The 27922-nt window shown below is 24.0% G+C and overlaps 1 protein-coding gene across 1 annotated transcript in view; it reads left to right on the top strand.

Moving 5' to 3' along the window:
* The first annotated feature begins 2657 nt into the window (after positions 1 to 2657).
* LOC129614743 (nuclear hormone receptor FTZ-F1-like) overlaps positions 2658 to 27922 on the top strand; it is an 87835-nt gene continuing 62570 nt past the window's right edge. Inside the window, exon 1 of the mRNA XM_055529592.1 lies at positions 2658 to 4377. Within this exon, the coding sequence (XP_055385567.1) occupies positions 3042 to 4377 (1336 nt within the window). The 5' untranslated portion in view covers positions 2658 to 3041. The remainder of the gene's footprint in view (positions 4378 to 27922) is intronic.

A 27922-nucleotide genomic window follows, 5' to 3' on the forward strand; every position in this document is an offset into this window, starting at 1 on the left:
AATTTCCTTTCATTTCTGTTTCTACTTTCTTTTGGATATTACATACACTTATATATAGATAAAAAACGGATAAAATATCAATTGATATATATATATATATATATAAATATATAAAATATGTTTACAAAATATAATAAAAATAAAAAGAAATCTTCAATGTTTCTTCAAAATAACAATGAATATACATATATAAAATTTAAATAAAATAAAATAAAAAAAAAAAATTTTTGAAAAAATTTGAAAAATTCGAAAAAGTAATCAATGGTTTTCTTAATTTGCCTGTTAAATATATTAAATAAGTAAAAAAGGAAATTAATATTAATTAAATTTTATTAATATAATTATTATATATATATAACAAGAAAAAAACATTAGTTATAGTTAAAAACAAACCATATACATACACATTAAATATATATATATATTGCTCAGGAATATTAAATATTAAAAATTCTATTAATTATACATGAATATTATAAATTTATATAAATACCAAAAGAATAAAAAAAAAACCCAAAATCTAATATATTAAATTATTAATTTATTTGAAACAGAAAAAAAATTATAATAAAAATATAAAAATTAAAAAGAGAAATTAAAAAAAAAAAAATTGTGGATGGAAGCGAAAAATTAAATAGAATTTGTTATAAATGTGATATTTTTTGGTAATTCATATTATATAAAAGTATAAAATTTATTATTATTATTATAAATGTGAAAAATTTGCAAAAAAAAAAAAATTATTATATTTTTCATAATTATTATAAATAAAATATAACATTCAACGGTATATATATAACAGTAATAATAATTAACAATTTTCTTAAGCAAAGAGTAAATTATATATTATACACATACATATAAATATATATATTTCAACAAAAAAAATTATAATTAATGAGTTTAAAATTATAACAAATTAAACATTATAATTAAAAATATAACAATTTTATTTATAAGATTTCTTTAATACAAGCAAAACAAAAAAATTGTACATAAAATCTGGAATGCCAATTAATAAATAAATAAATTAATTAAAATAAAAAAAATATTTACTTAAAAATCCAATAGGAACTTTAAAAATTAAAAATTTTGTATATAAAATATTAAAAATAAATTAAAAAATTTTCTCATTTACCTGCATTATTAATTAATTAATTATTAATAACATTAATTAATAATTAAAAATTTTTATTCGAATCAAATTTTTAAAAATTATCTAAATTAAAAATAAAATCAAAAACAAAGTTAAAAAAAATTTGTGTATATATATAACAATTAAAACAAGAAAAAAATAAGTATAATAAAATTTTAAATGTTATTTATTTTAAAAGAAGGGAACAAACAAACACACAAATAAATAAACAAGAAAAAAGAGAAGAAACAAAAACAACAAAAACTCAAATGTTATTAATTTGTATAACAGTTATACCAGTTATATATTATTATATTCTATATACATAAACTATATGTATAACAAAAAAAAAAAACAAATTTAAAAATTGTTAGAAATGAAAAAAAAAATCATCATCAGTACATTTAAAATATTTGATGAAAAATTATTAAAAAATCTAGAAAAAAGAGAAAATTCACAAAATAAATAACGAAAATAAAAAACAAAATTATAAATTTAATTAAATTAGAAAAAAAATAAGGAAAATACTCTTTCGAAAAATTATAATTTAATTAGATTGAGTGCGCAGAGAGTTTTTAATATACAAAAAAATTAATTAATTAATTAAATTAAATTAAATTAAAAAAAAAATTTATTATACAAGGATTACAGTGCATTAATTATTATAATAAAATTAAAAATCATAACAATTTTAAATATTAAAATAAAATTTAAAATTTAATAAAAAAAAAATTAAATTAAATTATACAAAAAATAAAAAAGTTCAAAACGACCAAAAAAAAATTAGGAAAGCATTTTGAAAATTAAAACGAAAAAATTCAATTGGAAAAAATAATAAAAAAAAAAACATTTTGAATAAAATTTTTAAATTTAAAAAAAATCAAAAAATTCTGCAGACTTTCAATAAAAATTTTATTAAAAATTAATTATTTAATTAATTTTCAGTTTGTTTTGTATTTTTACAATTTTCGCTTTGAAAATTCAACATGTATTTATTTTCATCATTAATATTTAAAACAAAACTATTAAATCACAAATCCTGGACTTTTATTAGTGAAAGAAAACCCAACAGTTAAACTGAAAATTAAAAAAAAAAAATATTAAAAAAAAAATTCTTATACACTTTATGTTGCTTGTATAAAAACACGGCTTTGAAAAAAAAAATTTCTTTTAAATTTTTCCAAATATACTTTTTAAAATTTTAGGATTAAAAACAAAAATAATAGCCAACTTCCCTTTAGCTTTATTACTAAAAAAAAATCAGCTTATTTCTCGGTTACATCGAATTAGAAAAAAAAAAACATTTTATTTTTTTTTTAAAGTATAACAATTATATAATCAAAGAACCATCAAAGAATAAGACAACGGATTATATATACCATTTTTATACCATTTTATATATTTTATACAAAAAAAATTAAAAATTATAATAATAATAAAAAAAAAACAAAATTTAAAAAAAATTTAAAAACTTTTTGTTAAAGAAACAAATTGAAACTCTCATATGAGAACCTTTTGAAAAAAATAAAAAAAAAAATTATCAAAATTTTTTTTCGCTTGAAATTTTTTAATTTTAAATTTCCGTCCACACACAAAACATACACACGCATATTACTCTTTTCGATTTTAAAAAAAAAAAAAATTTATTTTTTAATAATTTTCTAATAAACAAAATTTAATATAGAAAAACAAGAAAATCCAATTTTCACCCCAATCATAGACCCCAAAAATAATTTTGATTTTAATTAATTATAAAAAAAAAAAAACTATTTAAAAATAAATGCAAAAATTTATAATAATAAAAAAGTTAAAAAAAACTTAAATACAAATTAAAAAACAAAAAGGAACAATAAACAAACAAACAAAAAAGCAAAGAATATTTTGAAAATATTTGCAAAAACAAAAAATGTTATTAGATATGGAGCCTCAACAAACTGCAGCGTCGTTTATGTCGTCGCTTAACATATCACCATTTTCAATGAATTTAGTTGATCAATCACCATCATCACCAGTACATGGTACAACATCTTCCACAACAAATCCAAATAATAATAATAATAATAACAATAATAATAATACAAATAACAACAATAATAATAATATTACAAATAATAATAATAATACACAATCATCAGATGGATTAAATACATCTGGTAATACTGGTGATCATAATATATCACCACCAGATTATGTATATGCAATTGGTAACACTGCTTTACATATGAACAGTAATAATAACAATAATAATAATACAAATAATAATAATAACAATACAACAACAAATAATAATAATAATCATAGTAGTGGACAACAACAGCCACAACATCATCATCATCAACAACAACAACATCAACATATTGTTTCTACTGCACATATTCAACAACAGCAGCAGCAACAACAACAGCAGCAGCAGCAACAACAACAACAATCATATAATAATTACAATCAATATCAAATTCCAACAAATCCGAATTTTTCATATTCATACATTTATAATATTGATTCACCGTATATTTTTTCAACAGGTTATCAAGATAATACATCATCAAATTCCCAGCATAGTGCTGGTGGTGGTAGTAGTATAAATGGTGGTGGATCTGGTAGTAATGGTATACCAGGTGGTGGGGGTGGCGGTGGTGGTGGTGGTGGTGGCGGCGGCGGAGGAAATGGTGGTAATAGTAATAATGGTCCAGGTACAAATAATAATTTATCTGGATCTGGTCAACAAAATATATTAGGAAATGGTAATAATAATAATACAACAGGATCAACTAGTTATAATTCATTATTACCACCACCAGTTGTTAATTCAATTGGTGGTGCTATTGGTATATCAGTTGGTGTTGGTCCTGGCGGTCATAACGGTAATACAATACAAAGTGGTAATATCGGTGGTGTTAGCGGTAATATTAATCATGGTCATGTTACTGGTGCTGGACATCATCATGGCCATGGTCATGGTGGTGGTAACAGTAGTAGTCACGGGAATATTACAAATGATCCATTGGATTTTAAATATTTATTTGAAGAATTATGCCCAGTATGTGGTGATAAAGTTAGCGGTTATCATTATGGTTTATTAACATGTGAATCATGTAAAGGATTTTTTAAACGTACAGTACAAAATAAAAAAGTTTATACATGTGTTGCCGAACGTTCATGTCATATTGATAAAACACAACGTAAACGTTGCCCATATTGTCGTTTTCAAAAATGTTTAGAAGTTGGAATGAAATTAGAAGGTAAGTGAATTTCAAATATTTTTATTTAAAAAAAAACTACTACTTATATACTATTATATACCTTATATATATATATATATATATATAACATAAATAAAATTATCGATAAGAAAGGATTTGTTTTCAAATTTCTCGCAAAAAAGGACTTTAGTAATAAAATAATAAAATTACTATAAAATTTCAAAACACATTCGCGAATGTTAAATAAGAAAAAAGAAAGGAAAACACCGTAACATCCTTAAATTATAAAAGTTGGGGGGTGTGAATGTTTTTTATTTCGATTTTTAAAATTGGCAGGCTTTCGTTCGTTTACCTGTTGTAATTACGGTTAGTTTACTTAAATCTCTCTACCTAGATCGCGTTTTTAAAGAACGTGCGTTTGAAAAGTTGCGAATAATAAAAAAAAATCTGTTTAAAGGTACAATTTTTTTTTTTAGTGCAATTTAATAATTTCTTTTTTTTTAATACACCAAATAAATCAAAGTGACACAAGTCATAAAAATTCAATCGTAAACAGCTTTAAAATTACGAACGCAAAATAGTTATTGCAACACTATTTGTGTGTTGATTTTAAAAATTTGTAATTTAAATTATTCGGAGTAAATAAAATTATTCAACTTATAATTCTTATAGACGGCAAGTCTACATGAAGTCTTAAATTCTCATTCATTTCAGGGCATTGAAATTTGAGTAGAAATTTCATGATATTTAAATTTTTAGTGCTGGTTTCGAACTTTTGTCTATGATTATCTATGAATAACAATTTAATACTAGTTAATCAAATGGTATATAACTATAATAACGTAATATGAAAACTGTTATACTATAAGAACATATTGACTGCAATATTGTGATATATATATACATACATACATATGTATCTTTATGTATGAAAATTAATTTTCTTTCTAATTTTCATAAATTAAAAGCTTCATAAAATATCATAATATTTATATCGTATACGAGTACACATACATATTTGATATACTCATTATGTACGCGTATGAACTTACGTCTCACGACTGACTGTATATGTAAATTTAATTAAATAATTCTAAGATTTCGTAAATTCTATATGAAATTGTAAAATAGTATGTTACTGATTATTAAAAGTATACATGTATGTCATATATGTACCTATAAATATTATACATACATACAATGTACAATAACAATATACGAAAAGAATTTAAAATAAAAAATTGCATAATCGTATAACAAACATGTGTGTATGTAATATACAAAAGTTTCTGAACTTATGATAATTATAAAATATTTTATTGTAGTGGCACAAATTTCTTATCATACATACATACATATGTGTGCATATATGCTTACAAACTTTGAAAAACAACAATAATACAACAAGAAAACAAAAATATAAACAATTCATTTAAGAAAAAAATGGCATATAAATTTAAATATTTTTAAGATAATAAAAAAAAATCACAAATTATGTATAACAGAAAACACAAAAAAAAATATAACAGAAAAAAAAAGAAGAAAAAGTAAAAACAATCCGCCTTTAAAATTGTAATGTTACTTTTTTTTTCTCTAACTTTTTATTACATCAGAGGCTTTATGGCTTTACGATTCTTTATAAAAATTAAAAACATAAATAATATTTTTTTATTATTATTATTGTTATACCTGAGCTTCTACTGTGCTGTGCTGATCCATTATAATAAATGTACATAATACAAATTACAAAGTGTGTAGGTACCAATAACCTTCTCAGAATTTGAATAACCCAGAAGAGAAATACACAAAAAGAAAAAAAAAACCCATATATGAGAGAAATTTCCTGCAATTTTTAAGAGTAACATTTCTTCTTCCAATTCTATTGTCTTTTAATTTTCAAAATAATTTTTTGTTTGAAGGGAAATTAATTAAAACCAAAAAAAGAAGAGTAGAACAAAAAACGCAACACAACACAATTTTTAATAATTTTTGGGATTTTTTTTTTTAATTTGATTTTTTAACTTGTTTTTGGCAAAATTATTGAGTTATGTTGCATTGCCAAATAAGTATAAACTCTAACTCCAACTCAATATTATTTGATTTCTTCCATTTACGACTTGTACACATTCTATACCTTTATACATACATAAAAATGAATAAGAAATTACAAATTTCAATCATTCAAACGCACTTCGCTCTCACATCACATATTGTAAATAGGCAGCTTATACATAACTGTATTTTTGTTTTCGGATATTATAGACATTTATAGACATTTTATGTAGGTACACAAATAATTATGTACACATTTAAATACACATACGTGCATACATTATATTCAGGTATATACGTAAGACCAAATAAAATTTATTTAAATAATATTATTTTATTTATTATGGATTTTATGTACAAATATAATAATATATCGAAATTACTGTTTTTTATTTATTCGATAATATTATTTACATATACATACATAAACATACAATGAAATGAGCAACAAGAAAAAAAATGGTAGATAAAATAATAATAAAATAAATATTTCATTTCAAAACACTTTAACTTATATAAATATTAAAAATTAAAGAAAAAAAAAAAAACAAAAATGTGTATTGCAACATTCTCTCGCAGTTATTATCATTATAACATCTCCCAAATATACTCATATACATAACGTATATACAAAATCGCATCGATATAAAATTATAAATATTTCCGATTATGTTATAAAAACTAATGTGTGTGTGATGTGAAGATGATGATACTATGTGCCGCTATGGCAATAATCATCATTTTTATCTTATATACACACATACCTTCATACACATTGTGTAGAAAATTGTTCAGAAGATCCGAAAGCATCAACAATTTATTCATTTTTTGTTTTCTGTCTTTTTTTTTTATTGATGGTGTTTCCAAAATATCAAATTTATTAAAATGTCTCCAAAATTTAAAAAAAATACGAAATGTTGTATGAGTAACAGTAAAATATTTTTATAACGCACTGTGACTTTAAAACGTATACAGCAATTAAAGTTCATAAGCTGAGTAATTGCTGCATAAGCAATGGCAAATGCATAAACAAATTGAATTACTAATATTTTAGTAACATTGAAATTAATGTAATTATCATTTCTAAATGCACCGGGTATTGTCAAGTCTATGAATAACTCTTTAAATTTTACTGGAACTAATATGCAAACAATGATTTATAAAATGATTTTACTGTTATGTATTTACTCAGCGTGCCGCATATTATTCATTCCTACATATTTATGTAATATAGATATTAAATATATATATTCATATACATTCATTATATTAATGCAAATAATGCGAAAATTTAATAAATATAAAAAAAAAGCAAAAAAATAATAAATTAATTTTAAAATTTATATAGAAAAGTTTAGAGAGGAGTAGAATTTATTATTGATCTATTATTACTGTACAATAATATTGTTATATTGTGATATATTAATATCAAATTATCAATAAATTTAATTAAAATTTAAAATTTCAAAATTTTTAATGAGAATTTAAAAATTTCAGTTAAGTATAACTTTTAATTTAATAAAATTGTTTATAATTAGAGTTGATTTTATTGTACAAAATATTGTCAAAACACGATAACCTAATTTTTGGTCAAAATGAGTTAATAAAGAAATAATTAAGTTTAAATTAACACATCTTTTTTATGTCAAATCGGCTAAGGCGAGATTACTGTTAATTCTGATAATAAATGAAAAAAAACTCTGTAATTAGGTAGATCCAAGATTCTTGCTTCAAACTTTTCAAATTTATTTTATAACGTAATTGAATTTTATAACGTAACTTCAGAGGATGGACCATGGAATTCCAGAACTAATTTTTCATTTATTTTATAAGCCTCACGTAATATTTATAACATGTATAACACTTTACAAATGTGTTATACTTATACATAACTGTTATACTTATGTAAATTGAAATATACGTAAGGAAATATAAAAATTTATACTATAAAATATGTAAACATTGCGGTCGAAAAGGGAATATAATAATAATTACAGTTATAGTTAATGAACTATTTTTGTTTTCACATTATACTTATGCATAAAAACTACCTACTTACCTACAATATTATAAAAAAACCAAATACTCTTCTATACTACCTACTTTTTTATACACAATACTTTTGATTATATTCACTAATGTACCACATAAAAATCATTGAAATTTTTCTTTACATACTTTAAGGCTAAAACCTATAGATAATAATATAATAACAAAGTATGACAGAAGGAAAGAAAAAAAAAACTTCATGTATAAAAACGAGGAAAAGAGAAAAAGTATAAAAACTTTAATAAAGCTTTAAAAAGTACACAAAATTTATTTTTATAAACTTACATACAATATACATACATACATACATGTTTAACATATAATTTTAAAAGCAATATTACAAAATTTCATAAAAACGAAAAGAACAAAATAACAAAGAAACAATGAAAAAGCAAATGAATAAAACGAATACACTCTATACGAACTTGACCCAATTACTCTAAAAAGAAACAAAAATTTCCAATACATACAAATAAGCTTTTTTAATGAAAACTATTGTATTGATTTTTTTTTATTTTAGCACAATTTTTTTTTTATAATTTTCTTTTAGGTCTTTAGTTTTTTTTTTTAAAATAATGTGGAAAAACTTAAATTGTAAAATGAATATTTTATGGTCATTTTGTGAATGTAAAAATTTCCCATTTGCGCTTATTTTACAAACATATAAAATTTTAAATTGTGTTATAAATAAATATTGTAATAATGTTATACACATTATATGTGGGTATTAAAGTTACTTTTATAATATTTATGAAAAATTTAAATAATCAGAATCCGTTCATTAAAGTTAAATTTTCACTTAATTAGTAATGTAATATTAATTACGTAATTTGGTAATCGAAAAATACAAAATGGAATTGCGTATGCGGCGAATTTTTGTATTACTATTGTCATTTTTTGTTGTAGGAATTTTCGGGCTTTTTAATTAAATAGTAAACTTAGTATATGTTATGATTATGAAGAATAATGAGATTTAAGTCATTTGATACTTAATTTCGAATAATTTTATTTTCGAAGGAAATTCGAAGGAAATTGATTCTTATGTTATTGTATTTGTAGTAATTGGAAATAGACAAGACGATTACATCACTATATATGACTGAGTTGAATCAAAACGTAAACGGAAATTTTATGAAATAAAGTTGGCTGAATGTGAAAATAAAATCATTTAAACTAGCCAAGTTTTCCGTCTTGACTCCGAATTTAAAAAATTAGTTTTAGAAATTTTTTTATTTAAAAATGTTTTTCTTTTTTTGTAGTTGTGATCGTTTGTTCATAGATAAAAATTCGGAAATGAATTTGTTTTAACGGAGTTTGAGAGCTACCAAATTTTTCATTCGAAAACGAAACTCAATAAAATTTTTTCTTTTTACAATTCGTTTTTATGGCACTTTCGAACTTAAATTTTATCTTGTGCCTACATTTAGTGCTTCATTATTCAAGAATTTGATTCAAATATGTGTAAGAAAACACAGAAAACAAAATTTTATAAAATTTAAAACAAAATATCATTTTTATATTTTGAGAGCAAAAATAAAAAGAGAAAATTACAACATTTAAAAAGAGTGAGTAGGTACCTACTTTGTTGTGTTGAATTTTATTTATTTTTAGCACTTTTCCAAAAAATTTTTTGAAAAAAGTGCTTATTAGTTTCACTCTGTCCGTCCGTCCGTCCGTCCGTCCGTCTGTCCGTGTGTCTGTTTACAAAACTTCTACACCCTTGAAGATAGAAAGCTGAAATTTTATATATACATAGATCTTTACTAGAAACTTATTTTCGTAGAACAAAATTTTTACCTATCTCCCCCCCTCTAGAAGTTATACCCCCCCAAAACCCTAAAAATGGCCTTTTTTAAATATTTGTTGCAATGAAACCATAAGTATTTTTGAAATTTTGCAAACGCAGAAAGGCAGCGGCTTGCTTCCCCTACCGCGGTATACTATAGTTAAACTTTAGAAAAACAAAATGGCCGTTGAAATTTACCGTTATCTAAAGTCCTTTTTTTCCAAATTTTTGATGTCGTTTTTCTTCTAGATCCTATATTCTAGAACTTTGAAATTTTAGGGGCTTTTAGACATTAACAAATAGTTCATTTCGTTAGAAGAAATTTTTTTTCCATCTCCACCCCCTCTCAAGTTATCACCTCTTGAAAATCGTAAAATTTGAATTTTTGACACCCTATATTTCCGAAACCGCAAGCTTTTCCAATTTTTTATAAACGCAAAAAGCTAACGGTAAATTTCGTGACACTAAAAAATATAATTATTTTTCTTAACCACACAATTAACCCTTAAAATCGAGCATAATGTTAACCCCTTTTTATGTTAATTTTTGCTTTATTTCAAAGACTGCATATATGCGTCATCCTAAATATATGCAATCCTAGTAATAGTTTTGTATATGAATGAAAATAATTTTTATAGTGTGATAGGTATACATAGACTGTATTTAAAAGCAGAATTTTCACTTGTTGAAGGGAAAAGTGCTACAATACAAACCATTGGTTTGACCCAACTTTATTTGTTTTGCTTTTGTTTTTTCCAATGTTACATAACTCGTACGTGTGCATACTTTTATGTTGTTCGTATATTATACTTATTCATACTTCCATATTCAGTTACATTCATGCATACTTGCACACCATTTTATTGATTAATTTTTATTTTTTTCAAATAAAATGAGAAGTCAAAAATTCTTCTAAATCAATATAAAAATTTCGAAAAGCACACATTTTAAATATTATATAGGTGAGTAAGTTGTGTATAGGGCGGCGGTGTCTGTTAGGCTTTAAGCAAAGAAGAAGAAGAATAAAAAGAAAAAAAATATTTGCAATTAATTTACTGTTAAATTTCAAATGCTGGCGGCTATTGTAATTAAAATGCGAAATTTTAATTTAATTTTTTTTAATCTCATCATTTTGTTTTTTTTTTGTTTCTTGCTGTTTCTTTGTTCCCTTCATTTTGATAATTTTAAATGTTTTTTTTTTGCTCTTTGCAAACATAACACAATCATTTAATACAAACACTACAAACACAAACGTACACATAAAAAAAATTTTTATGCAAATTTTTTTTTTGTAATTTTTAGAAAGGTTTTTTTTTTTGTTAAAAAATTAAAAATTATTATAAGAGTTACAAAATTATAGGTAAAATATTTTTTGTTTTTTTTTTTATATTTTTTTTTTATTTTATTTTTTGTTCACTATTTTTTGGGGAATTCGGATGAAGTTTTTGATTGAAGATACATGAATTTGTTAATATTACTGTTATACTAATGTGCATATGTATTGTACACACATAGGTGTAGGTATGTACAGCATTTATGGGTATTTAAAATTGTTAACCGTTTAATGCATTCCGTTTCTGTTTATTTTGCCAAGTATAAGGTAAGATTTGGACGCTATTCGTGCTGTAGGAATAACATTACTTAAGTAGAACTTGTAAAAGAAACAAAACATAGGCCGAAATGCTAATAAAATTTATGAATTTTTTTTTAAACTTACGAATACAGAATTTTTAATAAATTTACTAAATTTTTAGTGAAAAAACGGGATTTCAAATACTTAATCTCTCAATGAAAGCAATTTACATCTAATTGTTTTACGAGCGGATTGAAAAGACGTCGTACTAGGAACTAAATCTGAATTATCAATTAAGATTTGGAGATTTTAATTAATATATTATTTAGCATACACATATGTATAAATTTGTGTAATTTTGTTCTAATGAAAATTTACATTTGATGTGAAACTTTAGCCATTCAAAAATTTAGTTTTTTAATTTTCTGATTAAAACGCTATTCATATGAAAGTGGAAACCTATGAAATCTTACAGATTTTGTATATTTGCAGTTTTACAGCAATCTAGCTGCATGAACATTTCAATTTTGTTCAGTCACGTCGTTTTTATTATCACATTCACATTAAAAACGGACATATATATTTAAATTCAAGTATAAAGATTATAAAGATTACTATTTATTATACAGCTATTTCTCACATCAAATTCTAGTATAACAGTAAAATATAAAAAATAAATTCATTATACTGAAAAAATTTAAAATTATAATTTTGAAAAATATTGTAAAAATGAATAACATATTTAATATAAATTGATTTTGACATTTATATAAAGAGAAAAAAAAATTTGAAAGAATTGGACTTTACATGGTCGGTCCATGAGAACACATAGCTATACTTTTTATACACACATTCAAGATGAGAAATCGCAAACCTGGATTTTTTTTTTCTTCTGGAAATTTTTCATATAAAATTCTCAAAGGAATTTAAAAATATTGGAATGATTAAGTGAAAAAGGAACTTTTTTATACCTTTTATTATCCTTTTGTATTACTCCAGAACCAGAATAATTTCGGTTTTGATATTATTTAAGTAGGTAACTTTAGATCTTGAGTATATAACAAGCACTCAATAAAATTCTTTTTTTTTTTGTTGGCGATCAATTTAGCTACAAAAGGTGAGAAAGAGAAAAAATAACAAATTAAAAAAGGATTCGAAAACTTTTTTTTATTAAATTTAGTATTTGTTTTCTTTTTATTTTAATCCTATTTTTAAACTCTGTTGTAGGTAATGTATAAAAGAGTATAGAGAAAATGTTAAAAAAACAAAACAAAAAAAATAATTTTTTTTTAAAACTGTCAGAAATTTTTACCTTTTTTCATTGTTTTCTCTTGCTATTTAAAAAAAAATTCTAACATAGAGAGAAAATGACAGCAACACGCAAATCTAATTTTGTTTTATAAAATGAAATACAAATAAAATGAAAAATTTTCTCTACTATAAAGTTTTGTCCTTAAAATAACTAAAGTAGAAAATAGAGAATGAGTATGAGTGTGTGTACGTGTTCCTATATCTAATATAAGCGCCCATATTGCACATAACATTTAGAAGATAGATTTGCACGTGATTTTAAAAATGCAGTCACAAAAATATTTTTATATTTTATTTATTTATTTTAATGGTTGAAAAAAAAAATACTTTTCAACTGCTTTAAATGACATTTATACTTAAAAACTAAACTACGTCAAAATGATAAATAACTAAATTCGTACTGATTTGAATTCCAAAAAATAGTTGATAACAGAAACCCGTGTTTATATGGAATATAAATGTAATTCCGATGTTTTTCACAATTCACATCGTGGTGAGTTCATAAAGACAAACCTCTTAAGGGCAAATTGGAGCATCATACAACGCAACAAGGAATTTGTGGCCAATACTAAAAACGCGTCGCACAAGGAATCTGATATCTCTTCGACGAGTGGATATCGCCACGGTAATAGGGATTCTGAATAGTCTGTCCCATAAACGATACCTGTAGAGGCTGCTATAATGAAAAGAAGGGGGAAACAATGTTCCACCTATTGTACTCATTAGGTGTAGGGTTTTTGGGCCACCCTTCTTTCAGCGGGTTACTGATCTAGGAAATGCAAATATTCAGGATCTCGGTCGGCTTCTGAAAAATTTATATAAAAATTATAATTGAGATTTGAGTAGCGTGGCTGAAAATGTCATCTCCTTTAAAAAAATAAAGTACGATGTACGAACCAAAGATCGTCTAAAATAAATATTTTTATTATAGGGTATAAAACCCACATTATGTGGTATAAAATTTGTTTTTTTAATTCAAGTTAAAAATTTTTCAAAACAAAAATGTTATATAACACTTCCTTATTTTATATGAGTGAATCCTTTACATGGATCTATATTCTTACCAAAAAATAATTGATAAAACAAAATTAATAAGAAAGAAAAAAAAGTAAAATCAATATTTTTCGTATATAAACTAATTTCCTTTAAGTAGTAAATGCACACAGTCACACAGGCACATGCATTATGTACAATTACATACACATACTTAGAATAAGTATATTTCCTTTCTGGAAAACTAATTTTCTCCTAATTATTATTATAATCTCATAAAAAAGTAAAACTATATTATGTACAATTAAATAAAATACGTATATGTACGCTTATGTATATATGTATTTAAATTTGTATATATTTAATGTTTTTGTATGGTTGTTGAAGAACAAACAGAATATTGTAGTGTTTACTTATAAAAGTTCCAAATTAATATTCTAACTCGTTTTACCTACACATACACACATTCAATTACAAGAATATTGTCACTTACAAGTAAATGAAAGTCATCGTATATTTTTTATTTAACATATATGTAGTATGAAATCTGACAGACATTCATTTAAAATAATTACAGTAGATGGCGTGAATTTTAACAAATAATTTTGTTTTCATAAAATATTTGGTTTTTAAAATAAAATTCATTATAGTTCAATTCGATTTAAATTTTATGAATTAAAAATTCTTTGTACAATAATACATAGGTGACGACTTAAGGTTATCAAATTTAAAAATTGTAGTTGACGTAGAAATTGTACATAATTTTTAGTAATTACATAAGTATTCATATCTTAGCATAGCAATTTGGTTTTATGCGGTACAGAGATTATTTTAAAAACGGGTTGTACCTTCTATTTATAATTTATTATATTTTTTACCTCATAGGTCGGGAATTATTGAATTCTCTCTAATATAAAGAAAAAAAAAGTTATAAAATGTTCTGTTCAGAAAACTAAATGAAATATTTTGTATATGGGTCCTTCAATAACGTTTAGCTTAGATTACTGACAATTAGCACTATAAAATGCCTTAAGGATCTTTAATAGTTGTACTTTGTTCATTGTGTTCATGCATTTGTATATATGCGTATTGTGAGTGTGTGTTCACTTCTATTATTTTCGTATTACAATTATCCTTTTTTTGGTCTTTTCCTTTTTTGTGTTTTTATAAATTATTTTTCTAATTCTAAATTAACAATACTATTATTATATGATTATCATCAATATCATCTAATGGTGATAATCATTTTGATCATCCAACAGGATTTAATCACTACTCTACATATTGTTTGACATTGAAAAATAAAAGAAACAAACAAAAAATTAAAATTTTTTTTTTTTTCAAATTATTTATAGAAAATTGATTTTTCCTCTTTTTTTTTGTTATTTTGTTCTATATTTTTTTCATTATTAACAGCACTTTGTATTCGAAATCGTTTAAACAGGTTGAAAACATAAAATTCTTATATGTATTTTTTATTCTATGTATATGTAGTATGTACAGTAGAGGAGCAACTCAAAACTCTATCGAATTGAAATGAAAAAGTGAAATTTTTTTAAAATTTTGAATTTTTTCATTTCTACAAATTCGTAGATGGCGTAATGCGCCAATTAATCTCCCTTCAGTAAATACCACTTCTTTCTTCAGTAGCCTTGCTGTTCGTATTTTTGATACTCAGTGTATGTGTAAACACTGGTCATTTATGCAAATTTTTGGTATGCTCGAAAATGCAACATTTTCGTCGATAATAAGATCTATGCAACGGTACTTAACAGTTAACTTGGCACTGAAACACCCAGTATACACAGTTTGTTTAAGGGGAATTTAAAATTACTTTCTAAAAAAAAACCATGTATTTTGAATACTCTTACTTTTATTGTAATATAGTTTGGATGTGGTTTTCGAAATTAATTTGATTTTAAGTTAAATTTTAACTAAAAATAAACTTACACTTATTTTTGTATCTGGTTACTTTTGAGTGTATTTTAATTATTGAAAGTTAATTAGTATTTAATAGATCCTGATATGCATGTACATCCATACATATATATTAAGTAGGTACGTATGTATAAGTTCTTATTTTTAATAACAACGACAATTTAAAAAATATTTTAAGTGAAAACGAGTAGGCATAGCAGAGTATTCAATATTGTTAATATACACTTAGAAAAATTATTTGTAAATAAGTAAGTGTACAATACACACATACATACATAATTTTAAGCAATAGAAACCAAATGTTGCTGCTACTATTTAGATTAAACATAGATTAACATATTTTGCAACATTTAACATTTTAAAGGTCTAACAATAGTTTTTACTTGTACATTTAGATTTATATCGGGAAAACATACACATAAACAATTTGTTAAATAGTTTTGAAAATATTAAATAAGTTTTGGTTATCTTGACTTAGCAATTCTTTAATTGATGATATTAAAAAAAAATTTTCGTATGGAGATTTATAACCACTTGAAGGAGCCGTCTCCGACATGAAAATAATTATACATTCTTTTTCAACATAAAACTATGCTTTGATTTAAAAAGAACTCTCCCGTCCAATCTCAGGATTACTCAATTACCAAGAAAACAAATTCCAACAAACTTTCGCAAAATATTTCTTAACGCCAAAGACGGGTCTAATTGTAATTGGATCAATTCGGATAACAGGTTTGGGTAGTTGCCATACAATTCAGAGAGATTATTCTAAAAATTTTCAAAAAATATTTTAGTATATGAAATTTTTAGCACTTTTCCAAAAATTTTTTGAAAAAAGTGCTTATTAGTTTCACTCTGTCCGTCCGTCCGTCCGTCCGTCCGTCCGTCCGTCCGTCCGTCCGTCCGTCCGTCCGTCTGTCCGTCCGTCCGTCCGTCCGTCCGTCCGTCTGTCCGTGTGTCTGTTTACAAAACTTCTACATTCTTAAAGATAGAAAGCTGAAATTTAATACGTACATAGATCTTTACTAGAAACTTATTTTCGTAGAACAAAATTTTTACCTATCTCCCCCCCTCTAGAAGTTATACCCCCCCAAAGCAGTAAAAATGGCCTATTTTAACTATTTGTTGCAATGAAACCATAAGCATTTTTGAAATTTTGCAAACGCAAAAGGGCAGTGACTTGCTTCCCCTACCGCGGTATACTATAGTTAAACTTTAGAAAAACAAAATGGCCGTTGAAATTTACCGTTATCTAAAGTCCTTTTTTTCCAAATTTTTCATGTCGTTTTTCTTCTAGACCCCAGCCTGTAGAAGCTTGAAATTTTAAGAGCTTTTAGACATTAACAAGTAGTTCATTTCGTTAGAAGAAAATTTTTTTCCATCTCCACCCCCTCTCAAGTTATGGCCTCTTGAAATTTGTGAAATATGCATTTTTGACACCTTATATTTCTGAAACCGCAAGCTTTTTCAAATTTCTATAAACACAAAAAGCTAACGGTAAATTCCATGAAATTAAAAAATATAATTATTTTTCTTAACTCACACAATTAACCCTTAAAATCGAGCATTATGTTAACCCCTGTTTATATTAAATTTTGCTTTATTTCAAAGACTGCATAAATGGTTCATCCTAAATATATGCAATCCTAGAAATAGTTTCGTTTATAAATGAAAATAATTTTAATAGTGTGGTGGATATACATAGACTGTTTTTAAAAGCAGTATTTTCACTTGTTTAAGGGAAAAGTGCTACAATACAAACCATTGGTTTGACCCAACTTTATTTAAACTTAGGTTCATTTACAATTTGCATATTGTATTTTTAAAATTTTGATGGAATGGCTGGGCTGATTCGGCTAGCTGCCATATAACCCTAAAGGCTAAAATTAAATAGTTGAAAAAATAATAAAGTTAGCTGAATGAAATTTGGCAGTCGTGTGTCCATTTTTAGATGAGACATGGTTTTGAAGTTCTTGTACTTTGACAGATTCGGGTTACTTATTTAACCATAATTCTTGAAGCACCATATTTTTAAAATAACAAAATAAAAATAAAAGATTTAATAATAAAATTCTTGAAAATAATAAAAAAAAATCATTCTCTTGTAAATTTTTCCATCAAATTTTGCGAAAATTCTTTTATACCTTTTTTATTTCAGCAGTCCAGAAAATGCCCTTTTTTATGTTTAAAAAAGATCACGAAAAGTTTTCAATTGAATTTTAATTATAAGGAAACCAAAAAATATCCTTTTTCTCAACACTTTTTCAGATCGTAATCCTTTTTTTTTTATTTTTCGATAATTTTCAACAATTTGGCCATAAAAGAAAAAATTCCCTTAAAGAGTATGCAATTATGCAATTATTATGGTAAAAAACAAAAAGTATTTGAAAAAGGTTTTTAATGTTCTTAAGAAACAGATTTTTTACTTTTTAAAAAATTCAAAAGAAATTAAAAAAAAAGTGTTTTTTTTTCCAGAAAAAAGGTGAAATAAATTGAAAAAACACAACCGTTCACTTCTTTTAATTTTTAAGTACATTTTTTGTATTTCTGTTTCGTTAATGATGGGAAACCTTTTTTTTATTATTGATTTAAATTTAATTTTAATTTTAATATTTTTCTTACGAATTTTTGTTACAATTTTAATTCATAAATGTTGTTTTTTATGTTTAAATGAGTTTTTTCCAAATTTTGTTCAATATTAATTGCATCGAGTCTACAATACAATAGATGTCGCATTGATATATTAAATTTTTAAATAACATTCACTTGAGATCTTTTGAGATCTGCAAACTATTAATCAAATACGCAATGCATAAAAAATTATTCTTTCCCCTCAAGTGGAATATTTGCAAAAATTTCGCCATTAAATTTGCTTTCATTATGAACTACGACCGTATTGCGTAATATATTTCTTGATCTAATGGTCTATAAATTAAAAAAAGTACTTTATGAAACGCACGAATGATTTAATAATGTAAAGTTTTAAGAATGATACCCTACTGAAAACTTTGGCACACGCTCTCGTAGAATACGAAGAAGTCATTGCTTTCAATTGCAGGCATTTTTATACAACACATACCTATTACTACACATTTTTTAATAGCCATGACCGTCTAACCAGCTATACTGGCATAGAATTAGTATTTGCTTTTAAAATAATAACACCTACATTGTTTTTGTAACACACTTAAGAGGAAGTTATTAGAATTATCAACAATTTAAAAGTGATATTTTAATGCTTAACTCTTTAAAAAAATAAAAACCTTTTTTTACAAATTAACAATATTCCTATTGTAACCTAAATTTCTAAAAATGTACATTATTAGCTTATATTTACTTGCATACATACTTACATATATTCAAATAAACACAAACAATTATACACACTGCAAGTTTATACATAGGTACCTAAATTTAAAAAAAAATTAACCTGTTTTCCAATTAATACCAAAAGTTACAAAATTACTGCATGTATTAAAGCGGAAAAAAAATTTATTAAAAACACAAATTTAAAATTGTAATTGAAAACTTGTTTTTTGAAGAAGTGACAAAATAAATAAAAAAAATGAAAACTGCTGCTATTTAGCTCACAAGAGTGACGTATAATTTTTCTCTCTTTAAACACATAAAAAAAGAAATTAAAATATAATGTAATATGAAAATTAAAAGAAAAAGCAAAAAAAAAAAAATTAACAGAGATGATCACAAATTATTACGAAATAATCATATTACCTACCTCTTTCTGTACCTGCTTGTGTAGGTTATTTATAATACAAAAACAACAGCGGATTACAAACCCATTACAATATGTATAGTAAAAACAACAGAGAAAAAGAACAAAACAAAAATTTTAAACCTCAAAATTCACTTTCATTACAATGATTTAATAAAAAAAAAACAAGAATAGAAAAAAAACAGCAAAGAAAGAGAGAAAAAAAAACCGCAGCAGCAAAATATACAAAAAAAAAGTTTATAAAAACCAAGAATCGAAAAAAAAATTACTGAAAAGCACAAAAACAACAATAACTTCATTCAAATAACATTAAACACAAGCAGCAAAGCAAAGCAATGTAAAACCAGCAACAACAACAAGAAGAAATAAGAGAAAAAAAAATAAATAAATTTGTAATAATAAAAAGAAACAAAAAAAAAACAAAAATAATTTTGAAGTTAAACTTGTTTTGCAGGTTCTTAACAACACAAACGAAAATGAAAATGAAAATTGTGACAACAGCAGTTGCAGCAGCAGTAACAACAACAAAAACAACAACAGTAAATTTTATCGGCAACAAAAAATACTTACATGCCAACTGCATTATAAACAGAAAAAACAAAACCAAAAAAAAAACACTCATATCAACCAGTTAAGCTCACAGTTTACAACATTAAAAATAAAATAACAAAGAAGAAGAAGAAGAAAAAATTAAGAAAATATTTTATTTTCTGTGCTCAACTCAGTGCTGTGCCCAGTGTGTACTTCAAATTTTTACCCATTCACAATCATCTCAAAATCATCAAATTTTCATTTGACAAATCGGCATAGTAAAATTTATTTTCTGCAGAGATTAGTGTCAAACTATCGCAGCTACCATCTTCCACTATCAACTTAAACTTATTCTATAAGCACAAAAACACCAAAAACTCTTTTCGTTTGTAAATCTTAATCTGATTTAGTACTGCCGTGATGGTACTGCCGTGATTATATACAGTACTACCATATTATATATAAATTTGTCATACTGATGTCAAGCTGTCATGTAACATAAGTATGTTTCAATGTACGCATTTGGTATTTTAAAATATCAAATTTGAATTGTCAATAAATACGAGCTTTTCTACTATTCTGACGCGTTCTCTTATTACACAATTATAACATAGTTATTTTTTTTGAATGTCCTTCACGAGTCCCGCCCCGCCGTACTGCTTTACATTTTGATTATCAATCTACTTCTGTAGTTCAGTTTTTCATTACTACTACTAGTCGCCAATCCCGTAATACCTACACTTTACATTTCTTATGCTAAAAATTTTCATAACTCTTTTTTTTTTTCGTTTTCGGAAAAAAAATTTCAATTTCTGGGATGCGATTATAATGTTACCTTCATAGCAAGTTAAAAATAATAAAAATCTTAAAAATAACCATACAAAATTATATTTTGTGTATGAATGCATGTGTGTATGTGAAAAATATGAATTGCAAAGTAACAAAAACATAATGTTATTATAAAAAATAAAAAAATAAAATTCAAAAGGAAAACTTTTTAACTCATAAATATCAAAAAAGCAAAGAAAGAGAAAAAAAAAATAAAAAATAAAAGTTATGATTCAATTTTTTTTTTATTTTTGTTTTTAGTTTTTTTCCAATTTAATTTTGTACTTAAAAGTGAGCTTTTCATAGTTATTTTTTGTTTTACTTTTTCTTCTTCTTCTTCTTATTTTTTTCTTTTTTTAAATACTGTAACTAGTTATTTTTTTTCTTATACTGTTATTATTTTAATTTTTAAATGTTATTGTCAATGTAAGTTAAAATTATGCGCTTTTATACCGTATGTTTGTATGTACTTATATTATGTTTCTGTTTTATACTTACATACATACATAGTTACATATGCACTATAATATTATTTAATTTTTAAAGTGGTTTTCTGAATTTGGTATGGCCAGATGTTGTAACTGTGACCTAGTTTCAGCTTTTTTTTATATTTTATTTTTTTGTTTTTGATTTTTGTTGTTTTAATTTTTTTTCGGATTGTTGAATTATTTAATAATAATAAAAATAATACTCGTATAAATTTTGTTTTTTTTGTAATTGAGTTTACTATAAACAAACTGTTATACATAAGTATTACAAACAAGGCAACATTTTATTTGTAATTTAATTTTTATAATTATGCATGTTTGTACTTATTGTCTTTGTAATAGTAAAAGGATTATTTAAATTAATATGTTAGAGGGAAAGAGGAGGGTAAATGTGGGGCTCTGCCGGTATATTTTTGCTTCTTCATATATATTTTGTTTGGTGATAAATTTGTTTTGAGCGGAATAATTTCTATTTAGTTACCAGTCTAAGATGAACGTTATCAGAAATGTTCTATGTTTCGACTGCACCGGTATGGTCTTAACAGAATACTGCATAAAAGTCCCTCCTAAACAGTAATGCAGTAAAATATGATAACAATAAGAATGGTATGGAAGAATATTTTTCTTCTCATGTATAATTTTGTAAAACCATTGGCGGGAGTGCGGAGGATTTGATCGACAAATATTTTTTCAACCAATTTTTTTTGGAAATAGTTATTAACAAATATTATTTTGTTAATTAGGAAAATTGGCCATCAATTTATAAAAATTAAAATTTAACGTAAATTTTCGTTTTAACTAAAATATTTTTTTAAGTACTCGGACATTGTTCAAATTTCGATAGAATAAAAATTAAACTATATAATATGTATTTAGGTATATAAAATGTGATACATAGATACTTACATAACAAGTATGCTAAACTCAAGGAACAAGGTCGAATAGGCCTACTAAAATTTTATAAATGAATTTTTCAAACTGGCATTGTTAATTGTAACCCAGGCTCACTTGTATTAATCATCTGATCAAAATACACATATACATATATGTATGTACATACATACCATATTTGTCAATAGGTATTTTACCCATTTTAAATATTTTTACAGAAACTGTAATTGTCCAGAAAAATAATATTACTTTGTTACAAAAATTAAAGTATATTATTTTATGCAAGACCAACACACATACATACATACATATGCATAACATACTACCAATTATGTAAGCATGAATGATAGTTTTACAATAAAATCATTATATGGTAGAATTGGGCAATTTAAAGTTACATACACACTATACATATACATACGTATTATATGTAGGTGCTCTAAATAATTTTGTATTGAAATATGATTTTGTATACTTACATAATCATTACTGCGTAACCAACGCGTTTTGTTTTTAAATTTTATTATCGTAAATTAGAATACGTGAATACCCACCCGCACAATACACGTGCATTTATGTAGTGTACGGGGTATGTATAATAAGTAATTAGTTTTTTGATTCCTTATTCCATACCAATTTTCATTCTTAAGAATAATTTTTAAATTTTTCTTTTAGTTTCTATCATAAAATCAATATTTTTTTTAATAAATTTTCTTGATATTTTAATTGGAAATTTTGAATCATTAAAGATCATTTTATATTGATAAATTAAAAATACATGCTATTTATACATACTCACATAGTTATACCAACATAAGTATGTGTTTTTGAATATGACAAAAACTCGCTATTATTTGGTAATAATGTGCTCACAGTTTGATAGATGTTATCACATAAATTATCTTATATGTACATACATACCATATATACAATACACAACAATCAATGAATGTTTTCGTCGCTTTCATTCTACATACATATGTAAGTATGTATGTATGTGCATATATAAAAGAAAAAATATTTCATGTAAAAATTAAAAATTTACTTGGGTTATTAAAAGGAACACACCAAAAAAAAAAAATTTTTTTCCAATTTTTGTGAATATTTATAAAAATTATAAAATTATTGTATATTTTTATACATACCCACATACCTACATACATACATACTTGAAATATAACATTTTATATGAATAAATATCGTACTTAATTTTTTTTTTTTTTATTTTCCTCTTATTTTCCATTTCATTTTTATTTTATTTTATTTTATTATAACAACTTATGGTGTATAACAGTGTTGTATTGTGTATAGCTATTTTATATATTATCTCGTTTGTTCCTTCCTAAAATTCAGATATTTCTATCTCCTACATTCATGACCTACTTTACATGTTTTAATGTGTACGTTATTATTTTTTCATATTATTTTTTTTTCATAAATATTCTACGTGTGAGAATGTGTGTATATTTAAGCTTGAATGTAAATTTTTGTTGCTCGTTGCTTAGGTTTTTTTTTCTTATTTTTAATCGATGTGCAACATGTAGCTATAAACTTATAAATAAATAAAAATATTACAAACTAAAAGTTTGTACATCATTTTTATAATGTAAATGTATGTATGTAATGTATACACCAAATTTATACCGAAATGTGTGTATTCATGTATGTATATACAAAGTCAAGCAAATTTTGATGATAATATGTATAAAATATTATTATTATATGGTGTATAGTTGATAGTTTGTTGCGTTGTTGCTATTTATTATTAGTATATTGTATTATTGTTAAAATGTATAGTTATAAATGTTTGTGGGGATATGTATGGATCTTAAAGCATATTATACAGTATTGTGCATGATGGTACAATAACGAAAATATTGCGACGATTTTTAAAAAAATATTATGATGATGATGATGATGGTTGACGAAAATGTAAAGGAATGATGAAATGATGATGATAATATTGATAATAATAATGATGATGATGGTGGAATGTATATAAACACAAGAAAAAATTAAAAAAAAAGAAAAATTAAAGAAAACTATACCAAAAGCTTAAAATAATGTATTTATGTATGTATATGTATATGTATGAATAGTTTAATTTGGTAGATAATTTAAGGTATTGCCAGATTATTAAGAATTATATAATATGTGTGAATTTAAAGAAAATTCGTGATAAATTTTTGATAGTGGAAATGTTTGCTTGGGCACTCGAAAAAATTTCTTTATTCTTTATTATACTAACAAATAGTAATTGTGAAAAGAGGTGCACGGAGAACGATTTAGAATGACAAAATCAACTGTACAGTATTTCCGTACATAATGTTACACAAACATGGAAACAGATTATGTCAAAAAACAACCACTTCCGGTTATATTCATGACGGTAATTCAGCTTTGTTCTGAGCAGTTCCATTTAAATTATCTAATATTAAATTATATTTTTGAAAGTTTGACTGACTCATTTGAAGTAATTCTTACACATTTTAGGCACAAACGAACCAATTGTTTTTTTAATATTTTAAAATTGTGTTTGCAAATGTTATGCCACTAACATCAAATATAAAATTGTATTTATGTTTTAAAACAATTTCTGTTTGCAAATTTTTAGTTAATTTTATTTTACGAAGACTGTGAAATTGGCGCATTGGGTTTAAAGAAATTTATCTTAGAATTTGAGACAGTGGCAATTGTCTTACTATGGCAATGCTAATTACTTTGTTTTAAGCAAAAATTATTATAAATTTAATGTATGTAAGTACGTGAATGAATATATGTATATGATTATAATCTACATTCGATGGCACCAATCCTATATATAAAATTATAAATAATATATAAGTTTTTATTATACGTTTTTATTGTAATTCATATACATATTATGAATATATGTAAACATCCATTTAAACATGAATATTTTATATACATAAATGTATGTACATACATATGTATGTATATCTATAGAGACACGATGTATTAAATGTGAATGTTGAACATGGCACAATTTTCGTTTTTTTTTATTTCAGTAGTTTTTATTTTTTAAGCTTTTTTTTCATTTAAATTTTATAATATTTTCATATGTCCGTATGTATACTTATATGTATGTACATATTTATGTATACATACATGCATATATGCACAAGAAATACACATTCCCCCATACACATATTGCTTCTTTTTTTTATGTAATATTTATTTCAAATTTGTATGTAAGTATGTAGAGAAAAATGTGTGTAGAAACATTTATTATGCATAATAAATAGTTTTTGTTGTGTTAATAAAAATAATAGCAATAAAAAATAATAAAAAAAAAAATAACGAAACTACAAAAAATTTTGTACGTAACAATTTTCATATTGGTGTTTTTTTTTTTTGGTTCCATGCAGTGTCGATAAATTGAGTTCCTTTGTGTGTTGCTGTTTTCATTTTTTATTGACAAAAAAAAATGGTGAAACAACAATGGTGATTAAATGATTTTTTTTTGCTTTTTTTTGTTTTATTTGCAAAATTTATTGGACACAATTTGTTTTATTTTTTATTTTTTTTGAATTTGTGAATCACACAAATCATAAGGAACTCCCTTGATATTTTAAAAATTTAAATATATCTTTTAATTTTTTTTTTTTGTGTTTTTTATGAATTTGATCTCTAATGAGTTTGAGTATAACGCTTATTTTTGAGATAAATTAGGAGAATGCAATAAAATAAATTGAATTACCTAAATAAATTGGACTTGCTTTTTTATTGTTGTCCAATTACAATTTTACATACTCTGGTCTTTTACGATTTTTTTTTCTGTAATATTTTTTTGCTTGTTTTTCGGGGACTAGTAAAATATGCAATGCTTATTTTCCAATGCTAGTTTTCCTTTTATCGATTACCTTGTTTAAATTTTGTGTTATTTATTGTGAATTTTTAAATTAATTTGGGTGCTTTTATGATTTCCCTTTGTATTTCCTGAAAAACAAATTGGATTGGAAAATATTAGTTACTTAATACTTGAATGTTATTGTGAAAACTAACAAATTTTGAGTTTGAAACAATGAAAATTGTTTGGTATTTCGAACTAAAATTAAGATTCTGTTTCAAATTATTTATGCATAATGTTAATTAATATTCTAGGATAAAGGCCTGACATACATGAAACTAGGGTATATTTTCAAAAATTAATTTTTGGTATCATTTGAAAGTCAATACAATATGCAATTTTATAGTTAAATCAATTTTTCTTTTAGATATTTTTAAGAAGAAATTAAAAGATAATTTTAAAAATTTATTACACAAAACATTTACGACAATATTCAATATAAATAAAAATATACAAAAATTATTTTATAGTTTTGAGTCAGAAATTGTATATGTATGAATTGTGCATGTATATATAGCAAATAAATTAAAAATAGAAGTTAATTGCAGCTCTAAATATAAAACTTAAAAGTCTCATAAAAATATTTTAGCATTCTTATTCATAAAAAAAATACAAAAATTATATTTTTTTCATTAAATTCGTAAAATTCTTGGATTTACAATACATACGGCAACTAATATGTACATACATATATATTTAATATAAATATATAGAATCTATAATTACATATAGATTTTATAGACCGACACGAAATACAAACAGATTTCTATAACTTAAATTCTTTTCTTAAAGCTGGTAACAATAACACTAAAAAGAATAAGAAAACAGACCAAACATAGCAAACAGATATAGAATCAAGAACAACAAGAATAGAACAAAGAATTAAAGTATGATGAAAATGGATTTACTTGAGAAATATTATAAAAACAACAAAAACGAACAAGTAGAAAAAAATTTTCTTTGCATGTGAATTTTCTTTTGTTCTTTTTGAGTACAACTACTACCGTAAAATTGATGAATGTATAAAATTTATTATGTATGTAAAAGGGGAACGAGCATATTATTATTGTTGAAAAGAAAATGATAATAATGTTTTCGTTTAAGCTCTCCTTTTTTTTTTTTTGGAAGGGACTCGGAAAAAGAAAGAAACTTCCGTTTTCTTTTTGATTTTGTTGTTTGTGTTTTTCTATTTTTTTTTTTGTTTTATTGTTGCATTAAGAAGGGAATCTGATACGAACAGCACATAATCGATTAAACGGTGAAAATTCCTAATTTCGAATATAGTTGTCAAATTTGTTAGGATCACATTTTGAAATTAGTTTCAACTGTTTAACGCTATAATACAGAGATAAAATACGTATATGCAAATGAGAGCGATTTGTTTCATTATTGCATACCTTTAGTATTACATGATTAATAACCGAATTCAACATTTAAATCAATACGGACCATTATTGCTGCCGGTATGAGAACGAACAAATGGTTTTCCATGATTTTATTAATAAATTTAATAACCGCTAGCCGACATGGTGGTAGTAAA

This window comes from Condylostylus longicornis, unplaced genomic scaffold (genome assembly GCF_029603195.1).
Source record: "Condylostylus longicornis isolate FDR11 unplaced genomic scaffold, ASM2960319v2 ptg000119l, whole genome shotgun sequence".
In the NCBI taxonomy this organism is placed as follows: domain Eukaryota; kingdom Metazoa; phylum Arthropoda; class Insecta; order Diptera; family Dolichopodidae; genus Condylostylus; species Condylostylus longicornis.